The following is a 17,484-nucleotide window of genomic DNA, read 5'->3' as shown; positions in this document are numbered from 1 at the left end:
GTTGTTCTGCGATCAATGCAAATGAAATCCTTGTTCTTATTTCTTTTATTCTTTTTAACGTTCTTCCAATTAGTTTGTTTGAAATGAATAAAACATTTCTTTGATCGCAGAAGAGCCAGTTTCATAGATCTATAAAAATCCTATGAAAAAAAATCATTTCTTATCCAAATCCACGTTGTTATCCACGTAGAAGATAATTACAGGAATCACATTTAAAGACCGAATCAAAGGATGTTGTAAACGCCAACAGACGATTAGTCTTATTTTGTTTTTTATTATTGATTCATTTATTTCATTAAAAAGTTTACCAAAGGTAGCCGACATATGAGCCAGCTGCGAAAGCGATAAGTATGAAGGAGAGAAGAAGGATTTTTTTCAGTGTGAATAAATTATACTTAATGAAGATTCGTTGTTGTTTAAGAACGTACATAAGTATTTTATGTTTTTGTCACCGAGGTTGAATTGTGGCAGTTTGTTTGCAGAAGACTTAGAGATATCTATAGATTGACGAAGAAGAGAGAAAAAAGAAAAAAACATAAATTAGATTAAAAAAAAAAATATATATCTTAAAAATCTGATATTTAGTATCAGAGAGAAAAAGATAAAAGTAAAGAAGGAATAATTCGTTTAACGAATTTGAACGAACATTGATTTGACTTATAATAATACCTAAAAGCAACGAGAGAGATTGCTAAGTATTCCCCAAATTGTTGTTCTCTGTACGTTCTCGTAGTAGTTTGTCATAATTCTCGTTGCATTAAATCCAAACCCACAAAGGTGTAACGCTGTCGAAGTCGAAGACATCCGGTTGACCCATAATGTGTGAAATATTTGGAAATGACTTCGACCATTGAAAGGGAGATGTTAATTCGTTGAAACGAACCGGACCGGAAGTAGCCTCGAACAATTTCAATCCATTCAGATCGGCGGCTATTATTTTGCTGTCGATGACACCCATCGGTAACGGCGGCTTCTCCAAGTCACCTCTGTAAGTTCGGATTTGAGATAAATTCAAACGATAAGTTTCATTAATATTCTCTAGAATGGACGACTTCTCTTCTTGGCTGCTGTAGCCGCCTCGCATAAAATTTCTAACATGTTCCATTATGGTAACGTTCTCTTGCGACTGCATCAAATAACGTTTCCTCGTCAAAAGATCATCCTCGTTGATAGTACCAGCTGCTTTCTCGATCTCTTGGAAATATGGTAAACCAGTACAAAGGACTACACCGCTATCGGTCAAATTTTGCGTATAATCGGCAACGCGAGTGATACTTCCTAATTGTTCGATTAACCAAACGTTGGCGGATCTTGGTTCGTATGTGATCCACTGGTGCATCGAATTGACACCATTTTGAAAAGTTAAAAATTTAGACCACGATTTGCTATCCGTTGCTAAACGATTTGCTGCCATTACTCTGATGGACGACATTACCTGATGGAATAATAACAAATATTTGATATATAATCGTAGTTTACAATGTATAATAACGTTACAAAAGTTTTTACACAGAACCGTACTTGATTTTCCAGACTGGCAAAATCCCAAGGATCACGAGTTGGAACTGACAACGGCGTACCAGCAACTATCAACTCTCGATTTTCAGATGTCATTAAATAAAACTCATCGTGCGAGGAAAGCGCTCCAGGATATGAAGACATGATGATCGATTTAGTTGGTATTAGTGCTACATTTTTTGACCCAGGCAATACATGATAATTGAATTTGTATCTTTTCAAAAGTCTCAACATTTTGGCGTATCTGGAAAAGAACACGAATTAGGCAAGTTTTCTTGATTCTCCGCTGACAAAAATTGTACGATCGTTGTTTATAATACCCACGATTTATTTATTTTTTTTGTTTCATTTGATCCTCGCTGCATAAAACCGTCAGAATTTGATCAATTTATTCTCTTTAATTAACGACAGTTACGTCAATGGTAAATAATTGATACTTACGGTGCAGCAGTGTTATGTCCAATTGCTATAAGCGGTGGTAGTTTCTTATTTTCTCTGGCAAGTGCTTTAAGAAAAATCATGCCTTTTCCGCCGATCGACGCGTTCGATCCATTGATCAATGTTAAATCGTCGTAGGATAAATCAGAAGCCATTGCTAGCCAAAAAAAATCTTCCGTTTGTATTTCTGCCGATTGACGACTGCGGCGTACCGCGAAACGCCAACCAGCTTCCAAACCATCCAATTGTGCATAAAACAATCGTACCTGCATTAGCAAGGCATTAGTAAGACAAGATTATCGAGCAAAATTATCGATTACGAGGAATAATAAACGAGGGGAGAAATCATTTGTTTATGGGAATGATACGCACCATATGCCAAAACGAATCCTTAGATTCCAACAACTCAGCGCGCTTGCGTATCACAGCTGTATTCTCCCGAAGATACCGTCGTGATTTTCTACATTCGACTGGATTTTTATTGCATATCACATTGACGGTGTTGTACCAATGATGGTGTATCAATTGCCACGTTAAACTACCTTCCAAAAGGCCTGCCGCATATGCTTGTACTGTGTCCGGATATTTTGCCGATGTTTCAATTTCAATGATAGACCACCTGTGTGTTAACGACATTTTTTCAAGGTATATCAAATTAGATAATTACTTTTATTTGATCGCGTTATCCAATTAATTCTTGTGTATCTCAGTGTTAAGAAAAAGTTTGATATTTAACATTAAACCGGTCGTATTGATCGAGCCAATAACGGAATGCAGAATTTCATGAAATATTTCCTCAAAAGAAAAAAAGACAAATAAACAAACCGGTCATGCGATACGTTTAACATTCATTGGGGAAGAAAGTGTATTTTAATTAAGGATGGAATAGAAAAATGTTGTATCTTATTTTAATAATCAATTACTATTCCTTTTTATACGAGATTTTGTAGCCAACTTTTGCTTTCAGAGATTGTAAAATGACAAGACTACGAATTATTAGGATACCTTGGTACAAGAAGAAACAAAATTTAGACAAACCCATTTTCTAAAATTCCAGTTTTGTAATATGCACGTGCGGCATTTAATGAAATAGCAGTAAGATCATTGCCTTGGCCCCAAAAGTCAATACGGCATCCTCTCTTGTGATTCCACGATACAGTTGCCGAGTATGTCCCATCTTTCTCAACACTGTAAGTAAACAATACAATTAACAAACAAAAATGAAAAAGAATCTCACGGTATTTGATATACATTATTTTCAAACTTCATCGCGAGATACGCCAATTCTTTCTCCGTATGCAATTTATTTCAATGTCTTTGCTAATCTGTGTTTTATTTATTCGAGCGATTAATAACGAACGAAATATAGTATTTAATATTTAAATAAACCACGTCGTCGGATGCTATCACGAATTTCTATTACAATATTCTTTTTTGTTTTTAATTAAAAACCAATTGTTATGATTGATATCATTTCTCGTTAACGTTATAGTAAAAATGAATGTAATTTTTATAATTATTGACTTTATTTTATTAGATATATTTATTTAGATATGAAAACTTACTGTCCAAATTCACCAAGAATGATGGCGCCGACGCCAAGAAGAGCGACGGCGACAAGAATGTACGTGGAGATGCGCGTTTGCAGCCAAGAAGCGCCCACTACCTTCAGCATGGCTCATCGGTAAGCTAAGCACCTTGGTAACGAAGAAAAGAAAAAGGTGGAAGGCACGAGTTTCGCGTTCTCAACCCATCGATTACAGAAGCCTGCTCTGTGGCCTCTTCTAGTGCTCTTAGAAGTTGCCGGTACGCGCGTATCTTCTTTTCACTAGAAGAAATGCATACAAATAATCATATACATTTGTTGTATATACCCTATCATAAGTAAATTATTTTCTCGTGGAGGGAGGATTATTTCAAATTATATTACAATTTAAAATATCATTCAGGAGAGACGAATAATTATAATATAAAATTGAAATATGATCAGTAGATTAGATCCGATATAAAATTGCTTTTTAAAGTACGGGAAAAGATAAGAACGTTGAGATTATTAAAGTCAAACAACTTGGACACGATTAATAAGCTGAATGGATGACCAGTACGAATAAACAAAACCACATGCTATTGACTTTAAACAGCCTGTAAAAAAGACGCGAATTCTTTGATAGTATTGGATAGCCGTGAGGTGTTCGTTAAAATATAATTGACAACAAAAATAAATGAAAAGCATATGACACTGTTTATGACAATGAACATTCCTACAACAGGTATATCGGTGTATCAATGAGCTTGCACTTCTATTCTGGCATCATTCCGGTTCTCTCTCTCTCTCTCTTTCACACACACACTCTGAAAATTTATGTATGCAGATAGAAGTGTGACTAACAACGTCCCCCCCCTATAGAAGAGGAGAAAACGTTTCAGAATTAGAAACTTGCGAATTGAAGGCAAAGGTTAAGGCTATAACACCCACTTATTATAGTATTGGCACTATCTAATTGGATACAAACGAGTTGCAAGTCATATATAAATGCATTGCACGCTTGGAGATATTTTTCGACTTCTTTTTAAAAAGTCAGATAAGTTCCAACAGTTGGCAACTTAAATGTATTATCTCTCTAACTAACAAGATTATTTTCTTCTTTTCACGTGAACGTCACGTTGTAATCTTTTTCTATAGAAACCATTTTTAGCGTTGTAATAATATTGTTTCTTCTTATTACTGTTCTGCTTTAGAGTGAATTTTTACAGTTAAAAAAAAGAGAGACGCGTCATTGATAAAAAAAAGATACGAAAAGGGAAGTTTCTCGAAATCATGCTTCTTATTTTCAACGATTGGTTTTAACTAGTATTATTGTGTTTAAACACACACACACGCAGACACAAATACATTGTATAAAACTGCACTAGTTTCATGCATCAGTGATAAGTATTCGCGACGTGCAATATTGCGCAAGATGTTAGTCATTCGTACTCGATAATGGCGATTCATCATTCCGATGTCCCTTTTTATTTTTTTATTTTTTTTATATTTACATTCGATTTATCAATGTTAAATATTAAACTATATATTCAATATACTACATCATACGTATATCGTACAATTATAATTGTCTACATTTTATATTCATTAATTTATACCAAGTGATATATTGTTTTGTTATTCTTTCATTTCCTATGTTTAAAAAATTAATATTAATTAATTATTTATATATACAGAGTGTTCCGTTACTGGTTGTATAATAGAGCAAAGGATTGATTATACATGAACAACTAAATAGAAAATGTTGATTCGAATTTGTTCACTTGACGCAACCATGATGAAACTTGTTTCCTTATTTGATAAGCATAAGAGTGCATAAGAGTAACACAGATACAAGAGATTTTATCATATTAACAATACTTGAAAACATATTAAAAAGCATAAAAATGTTCTTGGAAATATTCGAGAGTAAGATATCGAAATTTATCGAAATTTATCGAACTGAAATTGAATTAAGTTTGCTTGCATCGCAAGTTATATATAAGGGCATCCTGTATATACAAATTAATTATAATTAAAAGCAAATATTAAGTATATATTAATACATTTTTAAATTTATATTAATATAAAAATTGAGCGAATAATTTTGTCCTTAGATGAAGGAACACTTACATTAGTGGTTGATTAAGCATATCTTTGAAAATCCTGTTAACTGGTTTCCTCTTCTTTTTTGACCGCAAAAAAGAAGAAGAAAAGAAATAAAATAAAAGAGAATATCGAATATTAGAGTAACGAAATCTTATTGGACTTTACATTGGAGAATAAGCTTTCGTATCTACACTCAAGAGACAATCTGTGGGAACTGAGCCAAGAGTGCAAGAAGAGAGAGAGATCTCGTAGTTCTTGGTAAAATCAAATGATTCGATCGAATCGACATAAACTTGTCTGCTATACCAACTACTTTCAATCTATGATTTATATCTTTAAACAGTTTTAAGATATCAAAGTTACCCAAAAGCGTAACCAAAAGTTTTCTTCTACGAAGTACTCGAAAATAGAAATAAATAAAGTATTGGGAAAGAGTTTTCTATTAAAATCGCACGAATTTATCCTTGCAGTATTCATGTATATGTGTGTGCGTGTGTGTATATGCAAATCTTGTATAACGTCATGTAAATTTTAAATCGTATATTATTATAACTGAATTTCGGTAAAGTCACGTTTCATTTTGTTACGATAAAAATACAATACATCTTTTTATATAGAATTTAGACGTAAATATAAAAAGAATTTTAATTAAAAATATTCAAAGAAATTTCTCAATTTGTATCGGATAAATTATTCCACTGTTTAATATTATAAACGTCTACGGCTCGCTATCGTGATAACAATTAGATGTTGAGTTATAACAAGAATGAGAAAGAGAGAGAGGGTATTTAACACTTTGTAGAAGCAGATGCCGTTGTGTCAACTAACTTATCGCTTGTCGTAAACAAAACGCTTTGCGTTTACGCTATTCATCAATTTTATCGTTTACTTTGCTTTACAATTTCTGCAAAAAATTCTTATTACCTCTTATTTTTATTTTTATTCTTAATTTTATAATATTAACGTAAATTATTTTTCCTACCTAAAGTCGTAACGAAACATTTCATATTATACAATAAACTAAATATCAAATAATTGTAAGAAAATCATTCGAATAAAAAGAGACACGATTAGATAGTCTGTAAAAATATTCATGCTTGGAATACATAATATTGATCAATCGTATCAACGACCTATTATAGATTAACCGCTTGGATCATTCGATCTATACAAATATTTACACCAATATCATTTCTAAATTTATTATCAATTATAAGCCAAAGTATTCCAAGCGTAATTCAAATCAAATCTTAATCAACGCATTTAAAAAAGAAAGAAAATAAAATAGAAGACATTTCAATTGGCGTTTAATCAAATCACGTTGCGTTCACGACCAACCACGACTATAAGTCACGTTCTTAAGTCAATTAAAAAAATAAGATAACTAAAAAGAAACGAAGAGAATATTATAAAATAATCGTATATACAAGAGAGAAAGAAAGAAATAAAATAAAATAAAATCCGACGGCGTCTGAAAAAAGACGCGGGGTCCCGCGCTGGTTGGCTCGGTCGGTAACGTAAATTTTTTTTTTATATTTAAAAAAAAAAATACAAAAAAATAATGTCCACAATTATATTATTCATTCTCGTATTGTTTAAAATGTTGTATTTCGGTTAAAAATGAAAATATCCTATATGTACGTACCGTTGACGTTAATATACCTGTTGAGATGTTTAACGCTGCGTACACGGTTAGAGATTCGGTGATTCTCATCGGAGATTACATTCCTCACCACGTGCTTTGTATATTATCCCGGTCTTTATGAGACACGATGGACCAGTTGCTCCGACACTGAAGTCCTATTGCAAAGACTCTTCGTTCCCGACTGGCACTGCGCGTCCAAGGGCAACGTGCCTCTTGATTACCCCCATCACTTCCGCTTAAATCCCTACTCCAAAGGTTCCCCCGGCGTCTTCTTACCCCCATTCAAACCATTCTCAGCACCACTCCCAAGTATTTCTTCTACCCCACCACCATTAAATCGGTCGGCAACATCACGGTCGTCGGACGTCTAACTATCAGCACCAGACACACGCCAAGTCGTTGTTCTTGATGGCGATGATGATGATGATGATGACGATGACCGAGGATTTTTATTTTTTCTTTTCCCTTTTCTCAACCTACGGATTATATCTTTCATTAGTTTATATTATTCTAATGGGAATTTCTTTCACGAAACGTGCGATATATTACAAAGTATTCCCCCTTCCTGTATTTATTTTAAGATGTTTTTTCCTTTATTTATTCGTTTCTATTCCAACGGAAAACGGGGGGTAAAAAAGAGTAAAGAAATAAATTTGTCAGTTGTATTTATAAATGATAGTTTCTCTCTTGTAAGTTGGGTGATTATTATGACGGCGCCTTTAGACGATCGTGCTCGCTTATTAAAGAGATTAAAACTGTCAATTATATTCAATCGAGGCTCGTTAAAAGCTAGAACGTGAAATATCTTGTCTTTCTCACAGACACGATTGACCGACGAATGAGTCTTCTTCGAGATATAAATAAGATAGATAAAATATTTAAGCGTTACTACGAATAATTAACAGACCTGTTTGAAATATTTCACACGGTGTCAAATTGTTTTATAAATCGTATATAATTTGTACATACTTAAGGATCTGTTCATTATTCGTATATTATTCTTACATAATTTACAATATATGTTTTTAAAAAATTCATTGAACTGTGTGCAGTTCGTGACATCACTTCCTATTAATTTATACAACATTTGTTTTATTTTATAAGACAATTTAGTATTAAATTTTTCCATTAAACGCTTCCCGACGAGAAAAAAATTATTTACGCAAAATACATTCAAGATAAATCTTCTGTTATACGGTTTAATTTATTCTACTTATAGAAATAAAGCGTAAGGGTGAAAATAACCGGATTGGCCAGGTAAAGAAAAAAAAGCCCGATGAATTTCTATGAAAAGAATGAATACGAGATTATGGTTTGAATAGGTAGAAGGTCTTTTTATATTCAAATCCTACCTTCGCATTTTTTTCTTTTTCTTTTTCAAACATTTTACATGATCGAGTTTTCGGTTGATAGGTTTATAGATTTACGAACTATAGAAATAAGAAAAAGGGTCAAACGTTTAACAAAAAAGAACCCCCATGAGACTAATAAAAGATTTTAGAAGACAGAGTTATGTGAAGTATTGTTCGTTAGTGACTAGTTGACCCTTCGCATGCTCGTTAACTTGAATGGTTTCCCACTCTTATTTAAAGTATATGTTTTGTTATCGATCAAGAAGATTTCACATCATCTAATATAACAAACTTTTTACATCAGCATTTACAGAAAAAATTCGCTGTAGATAAGATAATAAAATCCAAACATCAAAGGTACGATGATATAGGGTAATGATACGATTTCGGTAAACTTTCATGTCATATTTTTAATGAAAGAATTTTCTTAACTTAGAATTGTTAATATAAATCTAGTTTTAATACCATCACGTAGTAATTTCACCGCATTAATAATCTTGAGTGCAATAAAGGTTAGTCAAAGAGAAGAGTTTTCTCTCCATCTATGCGTGGAATAATTTCTATGGAATTTCTTTATTACGTTCTACCAAACGGTATGCCTCACTCAAATGGCAAGGGAATGCAATATGGTTCTTCCTTCTCTGGTATTCTGTTATTAAGAAATTTTTAACGTTAAACTCTCTCTCTCTCTCTTAAAATTTTTCCTATTCGTCTAATAAAGTTATGCGTCTCTTTATGTATATGTGTGTGTGTACGTGTGTATGAATGATCCTTTTCTTTCTTCCCTTTTCTATATATGAATTCCACTTATTGTTAAAGTTCAATAACGACAAAATTTAAATATTGTCATAAAAATCAATCGATCATTTGCACAATTAGAATAATTGATTTTTTCAATACGAAAATCATGAGACTGGATTTCATCATTGACATAATTAATTGCTCATTATTTCGTGCAACGCAAGCTATATATATTACAATATTAATTCATGAATATTATAATCGGCTATATATATATATCATTTGCAAATGATGTTTTTCCTGTTTCATAAATTACAAAGTGTAACACTTCTAATCGATACTGTAACCTTGATAAAATGAAAAGAAAAAGAAGAAATTGAATTCTAATCATTTAAATCAAACTCGATCTATTCAACACTTATATCAATATAAAAAAAAAAAAATAGGAAGAAAACATAATTTATAACATTTAAAAGAAAAACTGCATATTTGTTCGAACGTTGTAACTAAGCAAATTTGACTTTATAATTAAACATTTAATGCTAATTAATCGATATCTTGTTTAATCTAACTACGAAGAAATGTATTTTACGTAATTTGATTTAAGGGCAATCAAGAACGCGGCAAATAAATTCTATCGATAATATTAATCATTAAATAACTTAAAAATATGATAGAAAATATTAGACATAAAATAATTAAAAATCGTTTCAATATCGTATTCGTAAAATTTGAATTAAGCGGGGAAATGAAGTGTCGATGACGTCACGCTTTTGACCCTTCTTAGTTCGCGCATCGGCCGGCAGACTGCGCGACGATCACGGAGCGTGCGCACCATTTCAAATACGCGCGAAAATTTCAACATAAGAAAAGTGGAAGCGATCAAATCGTCAGTAGCTGTTCATCCACGAAAAACGAAACTAGTTGCAAATACTATATCCAAGTATAGTTAAAATAACTTTAAATTCATCGTTATTAACAAAGAAGATAATTAATAATCAATCAGTTTAATAAAATAATAAATTCGACCATGTTATTTGCGAATTTTTCGGTGTTACTCTTATTAAAAATTTTAAACATCGTTGCGTTTACTTTATCCGTTGACAATAATAATTTAAATGACGTGCACACGATTCCTTTGGGATCGGAAGCTACATTTCATTGGAGGTATCATTGTTAAATAAATCACTCATTTTAAATCTTTGCTATAGCACCTATCACCAGTTCATCATATCTTTGGGAAAAATATTTAAATGATTTTCTTCTTGTAGTATTGTTCGTATCTTAGAAAATAATTATTTTTACGTGAAACAATTGTTTTTTAATTATTCGTAGAATCGATTTAACGAGCAAACTGGTGACAGTAGAAATTCATTACACCGGTGATCAAAATACATGGTTCGCTATTGGTTTTTCCGATTATGGGGAATTTAAACCTGCAGATTATTGTATTCTGTGGACCGATTGGCATCAACAAACTCAATTACAGGTAGATATATGAAAAGAAAAGATTTTTTTTCAACGAATTGTGTCGCAAAAATGATACGATGAAAATAATACAAAATATTACAATTTTTCCATGACGAGCGTACTCGTCGATCGCAGCTAACTTATTAATATTATTATTATTATATATAAATTATTAATAAATCAGGACGCATGGTCGGACATTGAGGGTAAATTGATTCTCGATGAAAAACAAAATTGCGATAATTTTGCTTGGAAAAGAAGAAACAATACGATGAAGTTTACATTTACGAGAAAATTCGATACTTGCGACGAACATGATTATATATTCGAGGTAAACTATTCATACGCTTGTATGTTTAACTTATTTAGAAAAAGAAAATTTAGGAAAAGAAATTATTTAAAAAAATGTTCATTTTAGAGAGGCACCACCCACATCGTGTGGATAAAAGGACGAGGTCCTTTAACTTCCTTGGCAGGTTTAAAAATAACAGATGGTCAATTTTCTGGCATGGCTAGGACAGAATTGTTACGAGTTATTCATAAAAAACCAACATTTCCTTCGGATGCATGGAAATTCGACGTTACCGTGAAAAATATTCAAATACCGAATAAGGAAACTACTTATTGGTGTCGAGTATTCAAATTACCTCCTCCTTTGAAATTAAAGTAAATTCGTTTAAATTCAAATTTACTGATCCACCTCGCGAATGAACAACCCAACACACCATGAGAATTCATTTTTAATTAAAATTGTTAAACTGAAAACAATTAAAATCTTTATATCTAAGAGGGTTGCGTTAGGGTATTTAGAAGTACTTAAAAAATTAAATGGCACGTTGGGTTCATTATCGAGCTGGATATTCGCGATAATAAATATAATTATATTTATTAAAATTTCTTTTTTTGAGAAACAAATTCTATATCCAACAGACACCATATTTTACAATTTGGTCCACTGATTCAAGAGGAGAATAAACATTTAATTCATCACATTGAAGTATTTCATTGTTCTGGTCCAGATGACACAGAAGTTCCAATGTACGAAGGACCCTGTGATAGTGTTGATCGACCACAAAAAACTCAGGTATTAAAAATACTCGAATGACAATTCAATTTTAAATGAACGATCAAATTTATCGAGTAATATATTTCGAAATCAGATATGTAAGAAAGTTCTGGCAGCTTGGGCTATGGGAGCAGATGCGTTTGTGTATCCAGAAGAAGCTGGTTTGCCGATCGGCGGTGAAAATTTTAATCCGCACGTTATGTTAGAAGTTCATTACAACAATCCTGAACTCCAAGCTGGTAATATAGATTCCTCGGGAATTCGTTTCATTTTCACAAAAAATTTAAGAAAGTATGACGCCGGGGTGATCGAATTGGGATTAGAATATACCGACAAAATGGCTATTCCGCCACAACAGGTAACGAATATTTCGTTATACATTGGAAGAAACGAACAATTCCTGATAACTCTATTCATTTTTGATGTATTAATTATTATAGGAATCTTTTCTTTTATCTGGTCATTGTATATCTGAATGCACCGGAGTTGGTTTACCTCAAAGTGGAATACACGTATTTGGTTCTCAACTACACACCCATTTAACTGGCACCAGAGTGATTACTCGTCATTTTAGAGATGGAATTGAACTACCTCGTTTGAATTATGATAATCATTATTCAACACATTTCCAAGAAATCAGATTACTTCCTAAACCTGTTACAGTTTTACCAGTAAGTAATGTTAGCTTACTTTTTATCTTGTTTTTTCTTTTTTTTTCTATTTTTTTTTCTTTATTCGGACGATACAGTTATCGATATTTGTTGTAACGTTAATAGGGTGATTCCTTGATAACGACCTGTACTTACAACACTATGCAAAGAGATAATATTACTCTGGGTGGTTTTGCTATATCCGATGAGATGTGTGTTAATTACATACACTATTATCCTAATACACGTTTAGAGGTAAATTAATTCTATTTTACAATTTGTTTGATAAGAACGCGTGCATACAATCGAACTCAACAGCTTGGAAAAATCCAAGGGAAAAGGGTTGCATCTAAAAAATGATCTTAGTTGAAATTTATAAAATAATTTATGATTAATATAATTTGTATATTAGGTATGCAAAAGTGCCATTAGCGATGATGCATTGAGAACGTATTTTCGTTACATGAGAGAATGGGAAAATCAAAAGACGAATAATGAAAAAGGAATATCTGATAATTACAAGAGTATCGAGTGGACTAAAGTTCGCGTCGAAGCACTTCACGATATTTATCAGGCCGCTCCTTTAGGTACGTTTTTCTTATTTATTCCATTTTTTCTTATTTATATCGTAATATTTAATGTATTCTAAATTAATAAGTATGCTAATTACTTATTTTTTTTCTACTACATTTAAAGGAATGCAATGCAATGGATCTGATGGATCTCGGTTACCTGGTTTGTGGAATAACATAGCCGCAACTCCTATCAGGTTGCCTTTACCACCACCTGCTAGAGATTGCTTTGATTTTTCATTTAAAACGGATATCACTGATGATGCAATGTAATCTTCATTTAGGTACGATAATTCTTCTGTAATAAACAATTATAATTATAAACTTTAATTTTATGCTCGAAGAAAATAAATATCTAATTAAACAAATTGTTATTGAATGTACTCTCGCAAGACCTATCCGTTATTAGTACATTGAATATTTTTTTTCATTTCACAAATTGGATTTTTCTATTTTATGCCACATAAATCTGGTGTCTCTTTGATTCCTTATTTCTTATAATATCGGAAAGAGAAAAATGCATTCATTTATTTATATCGTCTATTTACATTTCTAACAGAAACTTATATTAAGTTTGGGAAAAAGATATCCATTATTTCTACGTTTATTTAACGAAATTCACCTCTCGGGTGCAAAGGGTTAATTCGTTGAGATATAATGTAAAAGAAGAAAGAAAGAGAAAAAAGAAAAGAGGAAACAATTAAATTATTAATATAATCGATATGAACAAAAAAAAACAAACATTTTTAATATAGAAAAACTGTTAATCAATCTTAATTTTCTTTTTCTTTTTATTTCTTCCGTAAACTTTATTAAATGTGGATGTGTATATATGAGTACGTACGAGCATTCGCGTTAAATTCAATTCTTTGATCTAAATTACGAAAAAAAGTAGTCTCTTGAATCTATTTAAGAATAATATTAATAATAGTAATAGTAATGATAATAATAAAAAATAATAATTAGTTATATTTATCGGTAGAAAAGTTTACGAATTCCTACAAGTTTACAAGCACTGGTTTTTATTTTTTTTTTTTTTTTCAATTTCTTAATATTCTTCTCTTATTTTTGTTCTTTTCATTTTTGGCAGTACATCGTCAATGCTAAGCTTGATTGAATGTTTATCGCAGCAAATACTGTAATAATCGGAATCATTTATCGTAGAATAATAATAATAATAATAATAACATAATAATAATATAGTAATAATAATGATAGTAGCAGAAACTTGTTTTTACATTTCATATGAATGTACAAAAAAGGGTTTAGCCTTAGGACTACGATATAAAAATTAAAAGTATATCCCGTATTTACTATATAATACATTGGGCGCTGATTATGCATACAAACATACATACTTACATTACTCATCCACACACTTACTTACGCTTACAAACATATTTTCATACATACTATAGTTGCCACCGTACAAGCATAAACGTCCATTCACGAAAGTATCTCATCATTTATTTATTTAATATTATTTTATATTTTGTGTTTATTTGTTCTTATAATAACAAACGCCATTTTTTTTCTTCCTTCTTTTTTTTTTAATTTCTAATATTTTTTCTTTCTTACTTTCCTTCATCAAACTCTAAGCAAAAGTCGTCAATTTTGTTTTTTTTTTGTTTCGACGTTCATTAAAAAAGCTCACAAAGTTAGTTCAGCATTCCTAGCAATTCACTGTTATTTTATCAGATATTTATTTGTACTGCCAAATACATTGCTTCCTTTAATTATTTATTTAGTTTTCTTTTCTTTCCTTTCCTTTTCTTAAATAATAAAGAAATCTTTCTCTTTGGCATCGCATTAAACTGCATTTAAACTTTAAATGATACATATACGTACAGATCGTTAAAAATTATAAACATATTATATATGATAAACAAAACATATGTGATAAGAAACGTAAAAGTTTCTTGATTCATACCGTCAAATACATATACATATATATATATAACATATATGATACAAGAGTGTTCTGCGTGAATAAGAAAGCAAAATAGTGCATAATAGTACAATAATAAAATAATTATGAACATGGATACAAGTATAGATAGCGACAGAGATGGATTTCTTTTAAACGATGCACAATCTGTTTCTGGCAAAATAAAAACTTTAAAAGAGCTCGAAATATTGTTCTTATAATGATAGACTAAATAATATATTCTTTCAGCGATTTTAAAATTTTGGGCATTGCAGTACGCATGCTTACATTTGTTGGCATATTACGCAGCATTAATGAATTTACAACTAAGATCACATAGATATAGAAGAAAAAATAACAAGTAAGATCACAGCTCTTCGGTGGTTAGAAACAAGCAAAACAACGCCAGAATTTAGTAATATGATTCTACATGAAAAAATAAATTAAAAATAGATAGCAAACAAATGTAATGATACTGGCTGTGTTTAAAACTATATCGTATCAATTTAGAAGCTTACATGTATGAAATCTTTTTAATCTTAGAGTACTAAAATATATTATTAAATCCATAAACAATGAAATTGCTTCAAAATTATCTTCGCGCTTGAATACCACCAGTGCAGGTACACCCTGTGTATACATATACATATATATAGAAAAAAAGAATAATAATAATATTGATAATAATAGTAATAGTAATAATAATAATAATAATAATAACAGATAAAATAAAATTAAATTAAATTAATTCATACAAAGTACAACAAATGCTTGGAAACATTTGATGTATCAAACTAAAAACTATTAATAATCATTACATAGAAATTGACATTTGTATATTACAATACTCCCTTCCCCCCCCTCTCTCTCTCTCTTTTTCTCTCTGATATAAATGTTATACTGTAATGTTTGAGATATATAGAATATATTTTTTTGTGTTTGGCAGTACAGTTATTAAATAAGATGCTAGAACATGTGCAGATGAATCCAATCAAAGATTTAATTACGAAAGAATTTTTCTGCAGAGTTTTAAGGCGAATAATTCTTTGCTGCCTAAATTAAGAAGAGATCATCTTTGACATGTGTTTTTCTTATTTTTTTCTGCTTTTATTTTATCAATAAAATGCATTTAATATGAATTGTATATGTATATATGCGTATATTTAAAGGAACATAGGTTCCTGAAAGTTCACATCTGCTGCAAAAAAACGTCTTAGGAACGTGGAATGAGTTTTTGAGTATATTGATTATTATTATTATTATTATTAAAGTTATATATAGTTTATACCGTGTGGACATTATTATTATTATTGCATAAATATAAAAAAAAATAGCGCGTATAAGAAAAAATTTAGATTATCATCTGCTAGGAACGCGCGCTTGATAAGAAAACGTTATTATTTTATTATAATTTCTAAAGCGCGCACACACACACCAATGATGATGCACCAGACCAGACTTCTTTGCATCTCTCTCTCTCGCAGGAAAATTTATCTTTCGAATGGATAGAATTCAATCACGTGGACGATCGTCACTGGAATCTCTCATATATATATATATATATATATATATATGTGAGTTGAATACAATGTCAAGTAAAAAATATATTATGGATTTCCATTTTTTCATTTTTCATTTTTCATTTTTCATTTTTCTTTTTTCTTCTTTTTGAGAGTAAAAACATATCGATGTTTTCTTAACTCTAACAAAGTCCACTCTTCTATAACAATACTTGCATGGGTTTTACGATGGAAGCATGTAGATTTATATATATATATGTGAACAGGCTCTCCAAAAAGGTCAGAATTTTGATACGTTCGACAATGCAATATTTGAAACTTATCGAATCAAAGTTAGTCGACGAGTATCATTGAATGATAGCAAATAGCTTTCTATTGTATTTGATAGTAGAGTTATAAAAAAATAAATAAGATGCTAGAACGTATATGCGGAATTTTCTATTCGGTTTTATAAACCTTTCCAAAAACCCTGTACATACATACATACATACATGCATACATAATTCCGTCAAGAATTTATTTAACAAGGAGCGTTTTGCGATAAAATTGTTCAAGTTCGTAATTAAGCTTTTTTGTTTGTTTCTTTTGTTTCGTTTTGTACACTTGAGACGTTCGTTTTTTCGACAAACGGTAATTATAAGTTTTTCTTTTTAATTTTCTTTTTTTAAATATGGAACTTTCTCGTGTTGAACACAGAATATATTGTTACTGTTACTGTTGTTGTATTAAATTATTATTATTACTACTATTACTATTATATTATTATTATTATTATTATTATTATTATTATTATTATTATTATTATATTATTAATATTAATAATATTGTTATTATAATTATTAGCACATAGAAAACTTAATTAAGAATGCATGGATTTTATCGTTAACTCCCCTTGTGTAAGCATTGCCTCTTACTACTGTGTTTAAATATTTCGACTCTCAGGCATTTGCA

The 17,484-nt window shown here is 30.8% G+C and overlaps 2 protein-coding genes and 2 long non-coding RNA genes across 5 annotated transcripts; 2 read left to right on the top strand and 2 right to left on the bottom strand.

The window, feature by feature from the left end:
* Positions 1-263: 263 nt before the first annotated feature.
* LOC122513421 (putative phospholipase B-like lamina ancestor) lies at positions 264-3,631 on the bottom strand. The gene is made up of 7 exons (XM_043629763.1): positions 3,522-3,631; positions 2,995-3,144; positions 2,329-2,575; positions 1,960-2,222; positions 1,522-1,762; positions 670-1,435; positions 264-497 (listed from the first exon to the last, which is right to left on the bottom strand). The coding sequence occupies exons 1-6, from the start codon at positions 3,629-3,631 to the stop codon at positions 758-760; spliced, it is 1,689 nt and encodes a 562-aa protein (XP_043485698.1). The 3' UTR covers positions 264-497; positions 670-757.
* Positions 2,340-3,665, top strand: LOC122513426. Of its 2 annotated transcripts, none has more exons than XR_006302754.1 (3): positions 2,340-2,601; positions 2,924-3,146; positions 3,508-3,665. It is a non-coding gene; the product is annotated as an uncharacterized LOC122513426 (long non-coding RNA). The 2 variants fall into 2 exon arrangements; XR_006302753.1 differs by having other exon boundaries at positions 3,494-3,665.
* An 81-nt stretch (positions 3,666-3,746) lies between these two features.
* LOC122513425 lies at positions 3,747-8,289 on the bottom strand. The gene is made up of 2 exons (XR_006302752.1): positions 7,236-8,289; positions 3,747-3,784 (listed from the first exon to the last, which is right to left on the bottom strand). It is a non-coding gene; the product is annotated as an uncharacterized LOC122513425 (long non-coding RNA).
* Positions 8,290-10,060: 1,771 nt separating this feature from the next.
* On the top strand, positions 10,061-13,454 carry LOC122513420 (tyramine beta-hydroxylase). Its single transcript, XM_043629762.1, has 10 exons — positions 10,061-10,495; positions 10,664-10,817; positions 10,983-11,129; positions 11,217-11,464; positions 11,729-11,882; positions 11,959-12,222; positions 12,305-12,535; positions 12,641-12,769; positions 12,927-13,101; positions 13,211-13,454. The coding sequence occupies exons 1-10, from the start codon at positions 10,359-10,361 to the stop codon at positions 13,357-13,359; spliced, it is 1,788 nt and encodes a 595-aa protein (XP_043485697.1). The 5' UTR covers positions 10,061-10,358; the 3' UTR covers positions 13,360-13,454.
* The last annotated feature ends 4,030 nt before the right edge of the window (positions 13,455-17,484 follow it).

This window comes from Polistes fuscatus, unplaced genomic scaffold (assembly GCF_010416935.1).
Source record: "Polistes fuscatus isolate 324 unplaced genomic scaffold, CU_Pfus_HIC Scaffold12, whole genome shotgun sequence".
Classification (NCBI taxonomy): Eukaryota; Metazoa; Arthropoda; class Insecta; order Hymenoptera; family Vespidae; genus Polistes; species Polistes fuscatus.
The sequence above is the reverse complement of the archived record's forward strand: the minus strand, read 5'-3'. Positions and strand labels throughout refer to the sequence as shown.

Coding starts and splice junctions, on each gene's coding strand:
- LOC122513421 (XM_043629763.1), bottom strand. CDS start 3,631: ATGCTGAAGGTAGTGGGCGCTTCTTGGCTGCAAACGCGCATCTCCACG. Junction 1,763..1,959: donor GGACATAACACTGCTGCACC/GTAAGTATCAAT, acceptor GTTCTTTTCCAG/ATACGCCAAAATGTTGAGAC. Junction 1,436..1,521: donor TTGCCAGTCTGGAAAATCAA/GTACGGTTCTGT, acceptor TTATTCCATCAG/GTAATGTCGTCCATCAGAGT.
- LOC122513420 (XM_043629762.1), top strand. CDS start 10,359: ATGTTATTTGCGAATTTTTCGGTGTTACTCTTATTAAAAATTTTAAAC. Junction 10,818..10,982: donor ATCAACAAACTCAATTACAG/GTAGATATATGA, acceptor TTAATAAATCAG/GACGCATGGTCGGACATTGA. Junction 11,130..11,216: donor AACATGATTATATATTCGAG/GTAAACTATTCA, acceptor TGTTCATTTTAG/AGAGGCACCACCCACATCGT.